General features: G+C 36.6%; 3 protein-coding genes and 1 long non-coding RNA gene across 8 annotated transcripts; 3 read left to right on the top strand and 1 right to left on the bottom strand.

The window, feature by feature from the left end:
* The first annotated feature begins 896 nt into the window (after window positions 1-896).
* On the top strand, window positions 897-4,920 carry LOC106436480 (salicylate/benzoate carboxyl methyltransferase-like). 5 transcript variants are annotated; one of them, XM_022713709.2, is made up of 6 exons: window positions 1,168-2,271; window positions 2,346-2,623; window positions 3,271-3,403; window positions 3,540-3,932; window positions 4,029-4,286; window positions 4,379-4,920. In XM_022713709.2, exons 3-6 carry the CDS (start codon window positions 3,353-3,355, stop codon window positions 4,736-4,738), a joined length of 1,062 nt encoding a protein of 353 aa, XP_022569430.1. In that variant the 5' UTR covers window positions 1,168-2,271; window positions 2,346-2,623; window positions 3,271-3,352; the 3' UTR covers window positions 4,739-4,920. The 5 variants fall into 5 exon arrangements, with proteins under 5 accessions (XP_013732897.1, XP_022569430.1, XP_022569429.1 ...); XM_022713708.2 differs by having other exon boundaries at window positions 2,337-2,623; XM_013877443.2 differs by lacking the exons at window positions 1,168-2,271; window positions 2,346-2,623 and adding an exon at window positions 897-1,054.
* A 1,829-nt stretch (window positions 4,921-6,749) lies between these two features.
* Window positions 6,750-8,565, top strand: LOC111212252 (zinc finger protein ZAT5-like). Its single transcript, XM_022713711.2, has one exon. It carries the CDS (start codon window positions 7,030-7,032, stop codon window positions 8,068-8,070), a length of 1,041 nt encoding a protein of 346 aa, XP_022569432.2. The 5' UTR covers window positions 6,750-7,029; the 3' UTR covers window positions 8,071-8,565.
* Window positions 8,566-12,199: 3,634 nt separating this feature from the next.
* LOC111197933 (NAC domain-containing protein 78) lies at window positions 12,200-14,806 on the top strand. Its single transcript, XM_048767297.1, is given in 7 exon segments — window positions 12,200-12,563; window positions 12,643-12,920; window positions 13,000-13,191; window positions 13,407-13,987; window positions 14,064-14,161; window positions 14,240-14,496; window positions 14,498-14,806. Coding segments are annotated over 7 exon segments (1,683 nt in total). The 5' UTR covers window positions 12,200-12,397; the 3' UTR covers window positions 14,609-14,806.
* Window positions 14,807-14,965: 159 nt separating this feature from the next.
* LOC111212253 lies at window positions 14,966-15,922 on the bottom strand. Its single transcript, XR_002662903.2, has 2 exons — window positions 15,419-15,922; window positions 14,966-15,322 (listed from the first exon to the last, which is right to left on the bottom strand). It is a non-coding gene; the product is annotated as an uncharacterized LOC111212253 (long non-coding RNA).
* Between the last annotated feature and the right edge of the window lies 1 nt (window position 15,923).

The raw sequence follows: 15,923 nt of genomic DNA, 5'->3' as shown, positions 1-15,923 counted from the left end.
GTAAAATATAGGTAGTTAGTAGTGGTGATCGTGGATTTGTAGAAAGAATAACCGATGCAAACTGGAGTGATTTTTTTCTTTTTTGATTTTGTCTAGTAACTATTAGATTGACATCATTTTATTTGTTTTCCTTAATTTAAATTAGTTTTATTTTTTAATTATGTGGTAAAATCTGATTGGTTGAGTGATTTATGATTTAGTATACAGAGGATGAGGGTTCATTCATGGTAAACGACTTGGAGACACACATATTTGATCTCGGTCTAAGCAACGAAGAATATGGCTTGCAAATCAGATAGAGCAAAAGCAGGGGGAAAAGAAGCTATTTGCATCAGAGCAGTGACTGAAACAATGCTTGTAGCTCACTTTGGAGATGCCATTAATATCGATACATTATATTGTTTGAAAAATATACATGATAGCTGCAAGAACAAAACGTCTATCAGTCTAGTCGTTTCACTGATTCGGAAATAAAATTTAATAATTTATAATCTGTGTGACGTGCCAGGTTTAGATCCATATAAAATACCGACAAAAATCAATATAAAACAAACTTTTTGAAATATAAACACTTGACTAAGACCTACATAGTGCATTTTCTATTATAAAATTTAAAAGATAAAATATCCATATATATATTTTTTTTAAATCATATAAATCATTCGATTTCATTCTTTCTTTCTTTATTTTAAAATGTTTCAAATAAAAAGATACACACTTGTGATTCGAACACTGATAAATGACGTGACTTGAAATGATTCATACAGACAATTTTTTTGGGACATGTCACATGTAACATGTGGGAAATTGAAAAAAAAATCCACAACCCTTTTTTTGTTAAAATAACTTTCATTTAAGCACTATACGATGTATATCACAAAGAGACATTTTATCAAGTCAATTCCACCTCTATAAGTAAAGTGTGCGAGGACATAGCCTTCTTATACAACATAACGTGTAATAGCTATCGTCCTTAATTTCAGTTCTTGAGCTAGCTTAAAGTGATAGTGCGAGCAATGCATTCAAGATTCATCAACACCAATCCTTATTCGAGGTTTGTCCCTTCCATAATTCCATTCATCTTCAATCCTGGTCCAACAGTCAAGTAGGTATTGTAAAGTACTTGGGAAAACTAGTCAATTGATCTTGCAAATAACCATGAAGATTTTTGCTGTGTTTCTTTTTTTTTTCTATTCAAACATCACAATAAAAATCATCTGTTTTACAGTTGTTTAGGATCAATCTTATGCAGATGTGAAGTTTCGGAATAATTCATCAAAAATTTGGTCGTGTTTTGATGATAATGGTATTTCAGATAAAAAAAACTTCTATATTTGTTGGTATATCTAGACAGAAGTTTAATAAACAAGAAAATATGTTTTAGCAATATTTCTGCTATATAATTCAAAGGATTTTATGCAAATAAGTCGTATGGAGATATTGTTTTTTGGTAAAAAAAAAAAACTATTTTCAGTTTGCTTGTAAAAATTATTCGATAAACAGAGAAACCGATAATGTTTCAAAAAAAAAACAGAGTAACTGATAATTCTACGCGAACATTAACACATGGCTCGTCTCTTTTCGCGTGCCACTTATCTAAATGTAGATCACATATTCGTGTGCTCTCATACGAGAGTACGAACCCACAACGAGGACAGGGCATGGGGGATACGAAACCATCAACTAGTGTCACAGCACCCTTGCATTAAAATTGTCTTTATCTAGAAGCTTTCTACAGTGCATTAGTCCAGATAACTCTAAGAAGAAACGATTCCCAACTTTCACCTAGAAAATCTCCTTGCGCGTAATACCCCCAAATATCCTCCCAAACCTAACTCTTCGCGACTCCGCCGTCACGACCTCCGTTTGCCTCTCCGGCGCCAATCGGCGTTGCGAGAGGGCCCCTACTGCTCCCACCTTGTCCATATTCCTCTCCGGCGTGGTTGATGTTGGTGAGTGACTCTGCACTTGGTTTTCTTCGGCGTGCTCCGTCGAAAGTTTGAGATGTGCTTCGAGTTCTGGAGCCCTAGCGACTGCTCCATCTCTCTGAACCTCTCTTAGCCAGGTTATGTGTCGCCTCTGCCAGCTTCTGTGTTATCTCGTCGGTGTGGTTCCTTAACGTCGCTTTGTGGCTATCTCCATCAAAGGCTATCTCGGGTGGCTCCGCTTGAGTTTTGAGGTCTCGGGACTTCTAGCACCGATGAGGAAATGACACGTTCGTATCTTCGAAGGTTCAAGCTTAAGTGATTCTGCTAATGAGTGTAGCTTTAGGTAGCTCCTCGTCCCTCCTTTGTTTCGGACTTGGCGTCGCTTGTTAGTCTGAGTTTGATTTGCAGGTTAAACAGATATAGGTAACAGAGTTTCTTCGGATTCCTTGTGCTCGGGGTTCGCTTTGCTACTAGAGGAGGTAGTAAGGCCCATGAGTGGTGATGCTGCCCCTTGTTCGATACCGGCTTAGAGGACGAGTACGGATTGTGCAAGTTGAGCGCTAGTAAGCTTTTGTGGTTAGTGTTGTCCCGTCTTTTGCTGGAACTTGGTTCAGTTCATTGTCCCTGCTCGGATCTAGAGGGCAGTCCTTGAGCGGGCGTGGTTCTGCTCTTCTGAGGAATAGTAAACTGTTCGGGTAACCGGATGAAACAACTTCTTGTTAGCATTGCGTGTCTCATCTCACTTGTTTTCGAGCTTCTCTTCCCTTACCCAGCTTGGTTCAGCCTCTCACTCAGATTTTTCAAGTTTGTATCGCTATCTTTAGTCCTGTTCGCTTTCAAGCTGAACGGCTAAGATATCAATTGATATTTGATTCCATGTTTTTATCTTTTTTGCCATGGAATCAAGACCAGGGGTCTTATATCTTGTCAAACACATCACATAAAACTTCAACTTTCATTTTGAAATGATATTTACCATTTAGCAAAAAAAAAAAGAAGAAACGATTCCTAATGTTACTTTCTGTATATACGGATAGGAAATCTTATTTAAGAACAATGGAGATATCACGTAAAAAATACGTTATATTTCATAAAAAAAATATTTTGTTTCTTGATAATGATATTTCATCAAGTTTTCCTTCTATTATACTGTATATAGTTGCAGCTCTCTTTTTTTCGCAGCTCCTTTTTTACAACATTAAATTGTACTAATTATCTCTTTATAAGTCTTAAGATAATGTATCAATTAGTGCAAAAATATACATTAAATATTCATCCGCACCAATCCTTCTCCTTTTAATGTTGGATTAATCTTCAATGCGTGTGTATATTATACATGCAGCTGTGATTGTAAGACTGATAATGAGAAGTCTAATGGCGATGATGAGAGAAGTAGTGAATACTCTTTTGTGAATGCTCTTAGTATGAGCGGAGGAGATGGAGACAACAGTTACTCAACCAATTCTATTCTTCAGGTACTTTCATATTTTATATATGTATAAATAATCAATTGCCTAATTACTTCTCCAAAGTGTGAACATATAAATATGACACCCAATATTTTACTAACTACCAAATTAAAAAAAATGCTATTTTTTTTTTAATTTTCAGAAAAGAGTTTTATCAAGGACCAAAAGAGTGTTGGTTGAAAACACCAAAGAAATGATGAAAAAGTTGGACTTTCCTAGATGCATTAAAGTAGCCGACTTGGGATGTTCATCCGGACAAAACACATTTTTGGCGATGTCTGAGATCGTCAACACAATCAATGCATTATGTAAAGAGTCGAACAAAAACCCACCAGAGATAGATTGTTGTCTGAATGATCTCCCTAGTAACGATTTCAACACAACTTTCAAGTTCATAACTTCCTTCAACAAGAAGCTCACAAGACAAGGATCGTGCTTCGTGTCTGCAGTACCTGATTCCTTTTACTCGAGGCTCTTCCCTCGCAAGAGTCTCCATCTCGTACATTCAGTTTACAGTATTCATTTTCTCTCTAAGGTCTTAATTATAAATACTTAGTTATAACTTTCCATTTATACACACATTTATAAATATATATATAAGCTTCTAACAATGAAATTTTGGACTTGCAAGGTTCCGGATGGTCTGGAGAATAACAGGATGAATGTGTACATAACAAGTTCAAGTCCTCTAAGTGAACACAAGGCTTACCTGAATCAATTCCAGAAAGATTTTAAGACATTTCTGAGAATGCGTTCTGAAGAGATGGTATCTAGTGGACGCATGGTTCTCACGTTAATTGGCAGAAAGACTCTTGATGATCCATTGTATAGGGATTGCTGTCACTTTTGGACACTGTTATCCCAATCTCTTCAAGACCTAGTTTTAGAGGTATTAAATTATTATATATTCTTATTTTAAATTTAAAATATGTTCACGGGTTATTTCAAAAAATTTAAATCGTTTGTTGTCAATTTATGTAGGGTGTTGTGAGTGCATCGAAGGTGAGTTCGTTCAAGATGCCGTTTTATGATCCGAGCATAGAAGAAGTGACAGATCTTATAAGAAAAGAGGGTTCCTTCAAAATAAATAACTTGGAGACACATGGATTTGATCTTGGTCATAGTGTTGAAGACTGTAGCTTGCAATCACATGGAGTTAAAGCAGGGCAAAAAGAAGCTAGTTGCATAAGAGCAGTGACTGAGAGGATGCTCGTTGCTCACTTTGGAGATGACATCAATATTGATACATTGTTTAACAAGTATGCGCTTCGTGTGTCTCAGCATGCAAGCTGTAGGATCAAGACGAGTGTCTCTCTAGTCGTTGCGTTGATCCGGAAATAACTTTTGTTATGTATTGATGATTAACTTTAAAGTACTCAATGGCTTGTAATTTGTGTCATGTATTGTTGTTTTATTTTGTAAATGTGGATTTGTGAACGTGCGACCCTGAAATAGACACGAGATTAAGTAAGGGCTCACACACACTCGATAATGATCCTTAATTATAAATAAGCTTAGAGAAACGAGTTGTGCTCCTTAACTCTCCCACTATCAACAGTTAAGGATTTTTGCATGTACCTATTAATCAACTATATACATATGCAATAATATGTATAGATATACAATGTCTACATGCGGTCCATGTTATCAAGTCGGTACTCTTCCCTAATCATTGGGAGTAAGCATGCAATGACTAGCCACTATCTTTTTCTTTTATATAATTATTTAGCTACTAACCTAATTAGTCTCCCAATAAATGGATAGTAGACCTTATATTAGATATACTTTTGCCTCATTTTAGTTATATATAGCATTTTTCATTTAAACATTTTTCAATTAAAATTTTTAGCAAAAAAAAAAAACATTTTCAATTAATCCCTACTTCTACAAGAGCTTCTAAGCTTAATTTGTTATCTACCTACTTCTGTAATAGAACTTCTAAGCTTAATTTGTTACTATATCACACATCATATCAATGATATCATTCGATTTTTTTTAATCCATAAACCATATAAATAATAGTATTTTCATGGGAGAATTATTATATCGCAGAAAAATACTAAAGCGGCGGAGAGGAGCATGTATAATAGATTTCTGGTGTTATAAATATATAAAAATAAGATAATTAACTCTTGAAGATACGATTAGCTGCACTTGCTGATTGCTTGCTACTTGGTAATATTCTTTACGTGGAGTGGGTGCTCTTCGCATCATGCATCCGTTAACGGAATCCGTATATACTTTCGATCTGCACATACACACGCCACCATGTGTTTATTTATGATATAAATTTGTATTTATCTCTCCATTTTACACTTTATTAACTTAATATTCTATGTGCAAAGTGAATTTCTACAATATATAATGGTGAAATTCGATTCCCCTTTCTTTTAAACAACTTTAGGATATTTTGTACCGGTTTAATAAACATCATCACTAGACAAATATTATTGACTCGAATCTTGCTCGAAGTCTAATTATCGTAGCCTTGAGACAAACTGGTTGGACTTTAGTTGTTTAGAGTCGGTTTTCAGACAATTTTAGATAATGTTTTTTCAATACACATTTACGTATAGACGTGTACACGTATATATATGTAAGAGAAATATTTTAAAAGAAAGGAACAAATAATGATAGATGGAGTGGAGTAGTGGTAGAGAGAGATGAAGGGCGAGCCGTAGATTCCGTGAGGGACAGGCTTGCATTGCACTTACCACCATTCCCTTCCTTTACCCAAACCTATCGCTTAACCTATACTCCTTCCTTCATTTATTTTTTCTTTAATAATATATATACAGTTTTAGAACAAATGTAAAATGCGTGTGATTTGATTTAGAACTAGATTGCAGATTAAAACTTGATAAGACTTGTAAGAAAAATAAATCAACAATTACAATGTAAGATACAAACTACATATTCTCCATGACTATTTTCAAAATAGTGAAGTTTTATTGTTGAAATTTACAAAAACAATCATGTTTAAACTTTAAAACTAAATATATAATGCTGAATCATATAATTAGATATGCTTTAGTCATGTTCTATCTTATAATGACTATTTTGAAGTGATGCCTAAAATTTGTTAACGTACATATCAAAGTGAAAACTAATTTTAACAACAAACAAAAACTACTAAATTATTTGATATGTGTTCACACCCAAAATAAATAGGTACACAGAGTAACAAAACGGATAATGAAGTGGAATAAACAAATAGTACTATAGAAATTGTCTAAAATTGCACATTTTTGTTGCAAATGGTTAAACACACTCTTTCTTTATCTCTCTTTATCTCATTGTCTTGTGATTAGTTTGCCAAGTTGGGTAAATACTAGAAGAGAGACAATAACAGAATTACTAAAATTTAAGAGGCTACAAAAAGACAAGTCCAAACATATTCACACACTTGCAAAGCTTTTCTTATATATGTGTGGTGTCTCTCTTTGACTTGTCTCTTCCTATATCATGCACTAACTATTTATGTATCCATCTCTCCACACATCTCTCTCCATCTCACACACACACACATCTTCCTGTTTAACACATTACTATATATGCATCCCTCATTCTTAACTTCTTCATAATCAACATCAACACAAATCCTCTTCTCCTTTAGTGATCTTCATCTCTTAATGGAAGCGTTTGAAGAGGCCATAGCGGCTTCAAAGGAGCAATCATTGATCTTTAAAGGGAAGCGTACAAAGCGACAACGTCCACAGTCTCCTATTCCTTTCTCTATCATCTCCCCTCCTATAGTTTCTTCCCATGCACATGACATTCAAGAAGAATCCAAAAAAGATGGTGTGATCACATCTTCATCTTCATCAGCCTCTTGGTCCTCTAACAACAACGCAACTTTGAAGGCTGAAGAAGACGAAGAAGAGCAAGAAATAGCCAACTGTTTGATTCTCTTGTCCCAAGGTCACTCTCTTCCCCTACCTAACCACGAAGCAAACAACAATAACACGTATAGATTTAGCAGCAGGAGGTTTCTAGAGACTTCTTCATCTAACGGTGGTGACAAAGCCGGTTACTACGTTTATCAATGCAAAACATGTGACCGGACCTTCCCTTCTTTCCAGGCTTTAGGCGGCCATAGAGCTAGCCACAAGAAACCTAAAGCCACGTTATCCTCATACTCCAACATTGACGTTAAGAAGAATATCTACGAAAGTAACGCCGTTTCACTCGTCACAACCTCAACTATTTACAAGAACAATAACAATAGATCGCTTGCCGTGTATGGTAAGGCTGGTAGCAATAAGGTTCATGAATGTGGAGTCTGTGGAGCCGAGTTTACGTCCGGGCAAGCCTTAGGTGGCCACATGAGACGGCATAGAGGCGCGGTGGTTATTGCTGCGGCGCCGGTTACCACCGTGACAGTGGCCACGGCTGCTGCCAACACGGAGTTATCATTGTCTTCTATGTCGTTCGATCAAATATCTGACGGTCAAGATCATTTGGTGATGCCAGCTACAAAGAGAGCTAAGAAGACGGTCGTGTCATTGGATTTGGATCTGAATCTACCCGCACCCGAAGATGAGAATCGGGTCAACGGGTTTACCTTTGCTTTGAAGCAAAAACAGGAACAAGAACATCAACCAACGATGCAAAGAGAAGAACCAAAGTGTCTTCACATGTCTGCTCCTACTTTGGTGGATTGCCATTACTGATAAACATCATAACCTTAAAAAAAAACAGAAAATCATTTTTAATATTTTTTCTTCTTTTTTATTTACTGGGAAAGTGGTAATTCATTGTTTGTATATCAAATTTTTTTTTTTTGTATGTAACCGATTCTTTGCTTGTTAAAGACTTGCGAGATTCTTTTTTTTCATTGGGGTGTCTTTTTCTGAGGAATTATAAAATTTAATATTTTTTCTGAATGAAAATGTTAAATTACATTCAGCAAAAACTGTTTTAAATCAAGTGCATTAGAGTTTTATGAAAGCAATTAAGAAACTATCCTCTACTCTCTCCTAATATATAGTCACTTTGCTAGGTTATTTGTTACAAAAGAAATGTGTAGAAAAAAATTGCTGTCACGGTCTCTTTATACTTTTGATCGAAAATTTAATTTTCTCTCTTTTATCCCCAAAAAAAAAAACTAAAGCTCATGATAAGTGCGTGACGAAGGTCGAGTCTTATTGTTTTAACTAGGGGTTGTTATCCGCGCCAAGACGCGAAATTTTTGTATTTTAATCTATTTTTGTCTTTTGCTTACTAATCTAGCATTCATTTTTTCAATGCAGTTTATCTTCAGCATCTCCTCTTGTCTTGTTTACATTTGTTTTCACGTCGTTTGATTTGTCTTAGTTTTGGTTTGTGTAATAACTTAACCCTGCTCATTCTTCTTTCATTATTTATTGATTGATTTTTTTATCTCGCTTAGCTCTGTGCTGCCACTAATTTTCTCAAATCATTTTTCATCATCTGCTTCGTATTCTTTTCATATTCATTAATTATTGTCTCCAATCTCTTTAAATCCTAAAAATCCTACATGTTCTTTTGTTTATTAAATCACATATTAAATATTGTTGAAACTGTTTATTTATTCTAATAAATCCTCACGATTATAACTAAGATGATATGGATAAAAGACTGATTATAATTTAGTTGAAATTAAAGTCTAAAGTAGAAGTTATTAAACTTGCAATCCTTCTTTTTGTCATCCAGGATAGCTTTAGTCAAATCAATTATATTGATTTAGAAAACCCATAAGCTATTTCAATCCCAAACAACCAAAAAACAGGCGTATTTGTTATTGACGTTGCGGCGGGTTTCCTTTACTATAAACATAATTGCTTGTCACAACTATTAATAAACCCAAATGTGTTTACAAAAGCTACCCATATAAGAGTTTCATACTCATTTCTCTTTCTCTAGTCATCTCCTATGTTAGTAGCTATCATAATACAATCATCAAACAAATGACATATCTCTTGGTTCCATATAGAATATGCAAAAAGACTGTTTTCTGCAGATTCCATGATCACTGAGTATTATAAATATCAAACTCTGTCTATGGTCTATTTATATGTTGAGGAAATACCTCGAAATGTAGCTTCCAAATAATAATTTTCAGGCCAACACATTGCATGTAACCTCCACAATGGGATCATCGGATCTGCAGATACCGCTACATGTCGAGTCGAACGCAGCTACACATATGTTCCCTGCTTGTGCCTTTCATTCACAATCTACAATTCTCCCAAGAACCAGAATCAATGTAAAATGAGGTAAAAGTTTTAGAGTCACAACAGACTTTGTATAGCCAAGCCCAATAAACCAAGCACCCAACGTAGCATCCCCACTTGCCCATTTGTGCAGAAAATGACTTGATCATTATATAGTAGCACCGAGAAGTTAGATGGAGAATGAGGTATGAATGCAAAGTAGACAAAGCATTTAATCTTACTGATTATGGGAAATATAAGAAATCGATTCTCTTGAAATGGCGTATAACTGTCCAATAGCGTGACAGAAGTACTTGCTCCTGTTCTCACCAAACTTCCAATTCTAAATGTATATAAAATCTATTAGAGTTATTGCCAGCGCTCTGTTGCGATATTTGTTAGCTAAAATAATCCATCCAACATAATAGGAAAAAGAAACCAATGAAATTGTAAAGCTAACCATCACTGAGATGCTTTTGATGTCCCGGCACATTGCAAGCTTAGTGATTTTACTGTCAAAAGAAATAAACTAAGCAGTCATATACATCCGAGACATTTATTTACAAATGGTTCCTAGCACAGAAAAAGCATATTATTATGTTACGGATGATAAGTTTGATGCATAAATACAGTTTAGAATTTTATTTCAACTGAACATTTGTGCCTACTGAATTACCTTACAACACCCACTGCATTGTGATTTTGGCATGTTAAAGCTGAGAATCAACATTGGAGTTTGCGTTAGCATTTGGAACATGAAATATAGCACCATCAATTTCCAGTGTTAATTCCATTGACAATAGCTGTGCAAAAGAACTCTGCTAGTAAGGTAATCGTGATTAGTAATTCTTTACATCTTAGTGTCATACAACTTCAAAACGATGGACACTTACAATCGACGGCTCTCAGAGATGGACCGCAAACCATCTAATGATATGCTTACCTCGTCGTATAAGTAATCCATGTCACTTCCCTCCCACGGGTAACGTTTGCTGGTGCAGATCAATTCCCTCCACCTCTTCCTCATCATTAGGATGCTCTGCAATATACCTTCTGAAAGGTTCAAATTTATGTCGCTAGAATTATCAGAGAAAGAAATATAAAGTATCCTCCAAATCTTCAGGAGCATCGACATTTTCTTTATTCAATGATCTTCATTCAACCTAACAACCATCAAAATAAAAAGAATGTGAGGCACATAATCTTCAAAATCCAAGTTTAATGAATGGAAAAAAAAACTCAGGAAGACAGAAAATGTCAAACACTCAGTGGCTTCTTCTTCTTTTACTTTTTGGCTCCTGTGAATGAACTGTCAAAGCCATCATTATTTGCAGGAAAAGAGATTAAACAAAGCAACTGATGAAATGAAACAAATATGTTTCACAGCACATAAAATCTTCTTGAACAATCAGGCAACGGATAATATGTCTCTCATGTGACTCAGCTGAGTCCTCGATGGCATCCTGAATGACAAATGTCTTCTTCTTCTTCTTGGTTAGATCAAAGGGTGCAAGCTAAGGATGATCAAAGAAAATTAAAACCACACAATCATGATTTATCAGGCAAAATAAAAGAACTGATGATGAATTTATTAAAGATGGGGAGATGTAGAGACTAAAGAAGAAAAACTGATTCATGAAACTCAAAGAGCTAATCTGTGTTTTTTAGATGAGTCATGAACCGATGATTAAAAATTGAAAGCCCTAAACTTCCATTCAAGAGAACGCTTACAGACCAAAGAGGTTTATTGAGCTTTTTTTAATGAATCTCAATTAAACGTGAGTTATAAATTATTTATTAAATCATTAGATAAAATAAATAAGTGTGGGTCCCACAAAGAAAACCGAAGAAGCAAAGGTTTCCGACCTTCATAAATATATATTTGTTTCAGCCATCAATGTACAAAGAATCCTTTAACTCAGTGGTATAAATGTTGTTGTTTAGATCTCAATAACCCAGTTTCGAGTCACAGATTTGACACTTTTTCACACTTTTTAAAAATGGAACTCATATATCGCTGACGTGTCGCATCAGGAGTGATGCAACTGCCCTATTATAATGTAGATTCTTTTTCTGTTACGATAAAGTTTATTGCCAGTGGTGATTGCTTACAATAACGTTGTCACATTATATACTCTATTCACATTCTGTTTAGGTGGAATGAATGCTTTTCCTAGATTCCTGGATCTCAGTTGAGCAACAATTTGATTATCTTCTTAAACTTTATAATATTTTATTTACATTGAAAAATATATAGATATCATGATGTTAGTTACGGTCATGACTCATGAAACTATAATCACTTCATTTTAATCAAATTATATGGAAGCGAACACTTTTGTTAAATAGTCATTACAGAATTTAAATCATCTGGAAAGGATAATCACAAATACTAGACCTAGTATTCACAGTAAAGACCGCATGTTTTCTTCATCGATGCAAAACGATATGGGCCTATCTGCGTATGATGCGGCCCAAACTACATTAGTTCGCTTCCGGTTGCTGAATTGGGTAATTCGACACGTTAGAACGTTCCAGAACAGCAAAGTCGACGACGTGTCACCTAACTAGAAGCGGTCGCTGATCAAATATCACCCAAACGTCACTGTAACCTTCTCTCCGAACTCACACCATCGTGGACGATTTTAAAAAACCTTCGCCGCGTCATTGCTTTCGTTTCTTCTCTTCACGGTTGTTTAATTCCCCATTGGCACCATCGTGATCTCCTCTCTCTCTCTCTCCTCCGTCTTTCCCCCAATTCTTCTCAAAAACCCTAATTTAATCAGCTGATAAAATTAAAAAAAAAAAACTTAAACTTTTCTTGATGGGTCGCGGCTCAGCAACGTCGCTAGCTCCTGGGTTCCGTTTCCACCCGACGGACGAGGAGCTCGTCCGCTACTACCTCAAGCGCAAGGTCTGCAACAAGCCCTTCAAGTTCGACGCCATCTCCGTCACCGATATCTACAAATCCGAGCCTTGGGATCTACCAGGTTAACTCTCTCGGTGGTTAGCTAGCTCAATTGCGATTGATTTTGACTTTTGTGTGTGTGTTTTTTGGGGGATTTGTAGATAAGTCGAAGCTGAAAAGTAGAGACTTGGAGTGGTACTTCTTTAGTATGCTTGATAAGAAGTACAGCAACGGTTCCAAGACGAACCGCGCCACGGAGAAAGGGTACTGGAAGACGACGGGGAAGGATCGGGAGATTCGTAATGGTTCGAGAGCTGTGGGGATGAAGAAGACTCTTGTTTATCATAAAGGTCGAGCTCCTCGTGGTGAGAGGACTAATTGGGTTATGCATGAGTATCGTCTTACTGATGAGGAGTTGAAGAGAGCTGGTGCACCACAAGTAAGTTTAAATTATGAAAGTTAGTTTCTTTACGCTAATGGATTAAAAGATATTGACTTTTGTTGAGTCTGTTGTGTAGGATGCGTTTGTGCTGTGTAGGATATTCCAGAAGAGCGGGACTGGGCCTAAGAATGGGGAGCAGTACGGTGCTCCTTATCTTGAGGAGGAGTGGGAAGAGGATAAGATGACGTTTGTGCCAGAGCAAGATGCTCTTAGTGAAGGATTGGCTGTTGATGATGATGTTTATGTTGATATTGACGAGATTGATGAGGTTTGTTTATGAAATTATTTCTCTTTATGGTGTCAATGTATAGTGTGAGAGTGTTTAGGATGTTGCTAGATAATGTGCTGGCTTCACTTATGCTCAAGAGTTATAAGTGATGTGGTTACAGAAACATGATACCTATTTAGATTATAATTAGGTTTGTATGTTAGTGAGCTTAGGTTTTAGCATTCTAAACGTCCGAATCTGATTTTATTTTGCAGAAGCCTGAGAATCTGGTGGTATATGATGCTATTCCTGTTCAAACTAATTATTGTCATGGAGATTCAAGCAATAATGCTGAATCAGGAAACTGTGAAGACTCTGGAAACTACATTCAACCAGGAAACTATGCTGTTGACTCCGGTGGTTACATTAAACAACCAACTGAAACTTTTGAAGAGGATCAGAAGCCTATCATTCGGGATTGTTGCATCCAGCCTTGTTCTCTCTATCCGAATGAACAAATTGGGTGTGGTGTGCAAGATCAGCACGAGGAGAATATTGAAACTTCCAACAACAATGATTTTGTGGCTGATCCTTGCTACAGTGACATTCCTATTGAAACCAACTATCTGCCTGACGAGCCGTTCATGGATCCTAGCAACAATCTTCAACTCTGTGATGATCTGTACCTGGAAACGAACGATCTCAGCGGTGGTGGTCTACAAGATGATTTCAACTTCGAAGATTATCTCAACTTCTTTGACGATGAGGACGCTCAGAATTTGACTCTTGGCGTTTCACAACTGTTGGGATCTCAAGATGCTCCTCCTGAACAAGAAAGCCTCGACCAGAAGGTAAGAGTCTTACTTTCGACTTACTTATGTCTTCTTCATTTTGGATCCGTTTCTAACTTATTTTTGTACCAGCAGCCTTCCCCCTGAAGAATTGGAGAAGGAGGTGGTGGTGGAGAAAAAGGAAAGCGGCGAAGGGTCTTCCTCAAAACAAGATGCGGATGTCACTGACTTCGATTCAGGTAAGCGTTCATATATTTACACGTCAAACATATCATTTGATGACAGATTCTAACTCTTTCTGAAACTAAATCATGCAGATTCAAAGTACCCTTTCCTCAAAAAGTCGAGCCACATGTTTGGAGTTCCACCTTCATTTGCTTCCCAGTTCCAAACAAAGGACGCTGCAATCCGGCTACACGCAGCGCAATCTTCAGGTTCGGTTCACGTTACTGCAGGTATGATCAGAATATCGAACATGACTCCAGCAGTGGATAGCGACATGGGCTGGGCAAATGGGGCAAATGACAAGAACGGTGACCTCAGCGTGGTACTTTCTTTTGGCTTGGTCCAACGGGGATGATGCCATGAGCAAGACAGCAACAAGAGCTATGTTAGTCTTCTTGTGTTTATGGGTTCTTTTACTCTCTGTTAGCTTCAAAATAGTAACCATGGTCTCTGCTCGGTGATGGCATCAAAAAGTTGAATCGTCTGAAGAAAAATCTTCGTTGGTGTTTGTACCTCTCTCCAGTTATATAGGTGTTACTCTGGCAGTGCTTTGCTGCCCCCCAAAATTTTTATTTTTCTTGCAAGGATTATGTGTAGCTCGAATTCTCTTTAAAAGTTTCTAGCCTGAGCTTATGAGAACATATCATCTCTTTCCTTTATTGACAGTCTCTATGTGATCCTTGCTCTTTGTTAGTTAATCAACTTATCTCTGCTGGAAACATTGATTTAAAACGTTTCAAGCTGAAATGATATTATCAGAATTCTCAAAATTCTAGACTAATATAAAATAACAAAACTAAAAATCATATAAACAAATATACACATAAACATAAACAGAGATCCTTGACTGATTTTATAGAACCCAGAATGAGTATATACCAATAGTCAATTATGTGCCTTCACAATGTTAAGGCATTTCATTCTCAAACCCACCAGTATAATCACCAAAGAAGGAGACATCTATGACAACCCCCAACTTCATCATTGCTAGTTCTTTCAGTTGAATTACACAAACATAAAATCAATTTTCTTGAGAAACACTAGTGAAGAAACATCAACAAGAACCATGTTGTTAAGTTTCAATTTCACATAACCAGCTCACGCACATGGCGTCTAGCTCTACAGTTGTAGCCCTGCAGTCATATCGTCTTTCTTCTTCATCAGTTAGTACCGCTCTGCAGAAACAATAACATCGCCTAAGGATCAAGTTACAGAGAGTTTTTTTTTTAAGAGTACAATGAGAGAGAGAGAGAGGTAGTTCTTTAGATTACAAGGCACCATCTTCGAGAAGAACTTGCAAGACCGGTTTAGGTAGTTGCAAGACCGGTTCGATTCCAACATTATTACCGTTAGGAGAAACGGACTCGTTTTGTGGCGATCGAGACCAGACTCGAACCTTTAAGAGAAATATAGCCGTTACGAAAGGTGCTAGCTTCTCTATTAATACACAACACACCAACTCAAAAACACTACACTAGAATCAGACAACAAACCAAACTCAAAAACACTATAATCAGACAGACAACAAACCAAACCATTATCCCTCCTTTCTTCTCCAATTATATCCATGTCCGAAGAAGACCGTTCATGTCAAAATACAAACCTCCAACCTCCTTCCACTAAAACTCTCTCTCTGTTCAATCCCGTTTCTGTGCAATGGAGAAACCACCGGAAAAAGTGAAGAATGGTTTTGGAAGAAGAAACATCCGGTGGCCCATAGACCAACCCGGTTTCGAAATCGATCAAAGCGAGAATCATTCGTTTCTTGAAGAAAGA

This window comes from Brassica napus, chromosome C9 (genome assembly GCF_020379485.1).
Source record: "Brassica napus cultivar Da-Ae chromosome C9, Da-Ae, whole genome shotgun sequence".
In the NCBI taxonomy this organism is placed as follows: domain Eukaryota; kingdom Viridiplantae; phylum Streptophyta; class Magnoliopsida; order Brassicales; family Brassicaceae; genus Brassica; species Brassica napus.
This window is presented reverse-complemented; position numbering and strand designations above follow the sequence as displayed.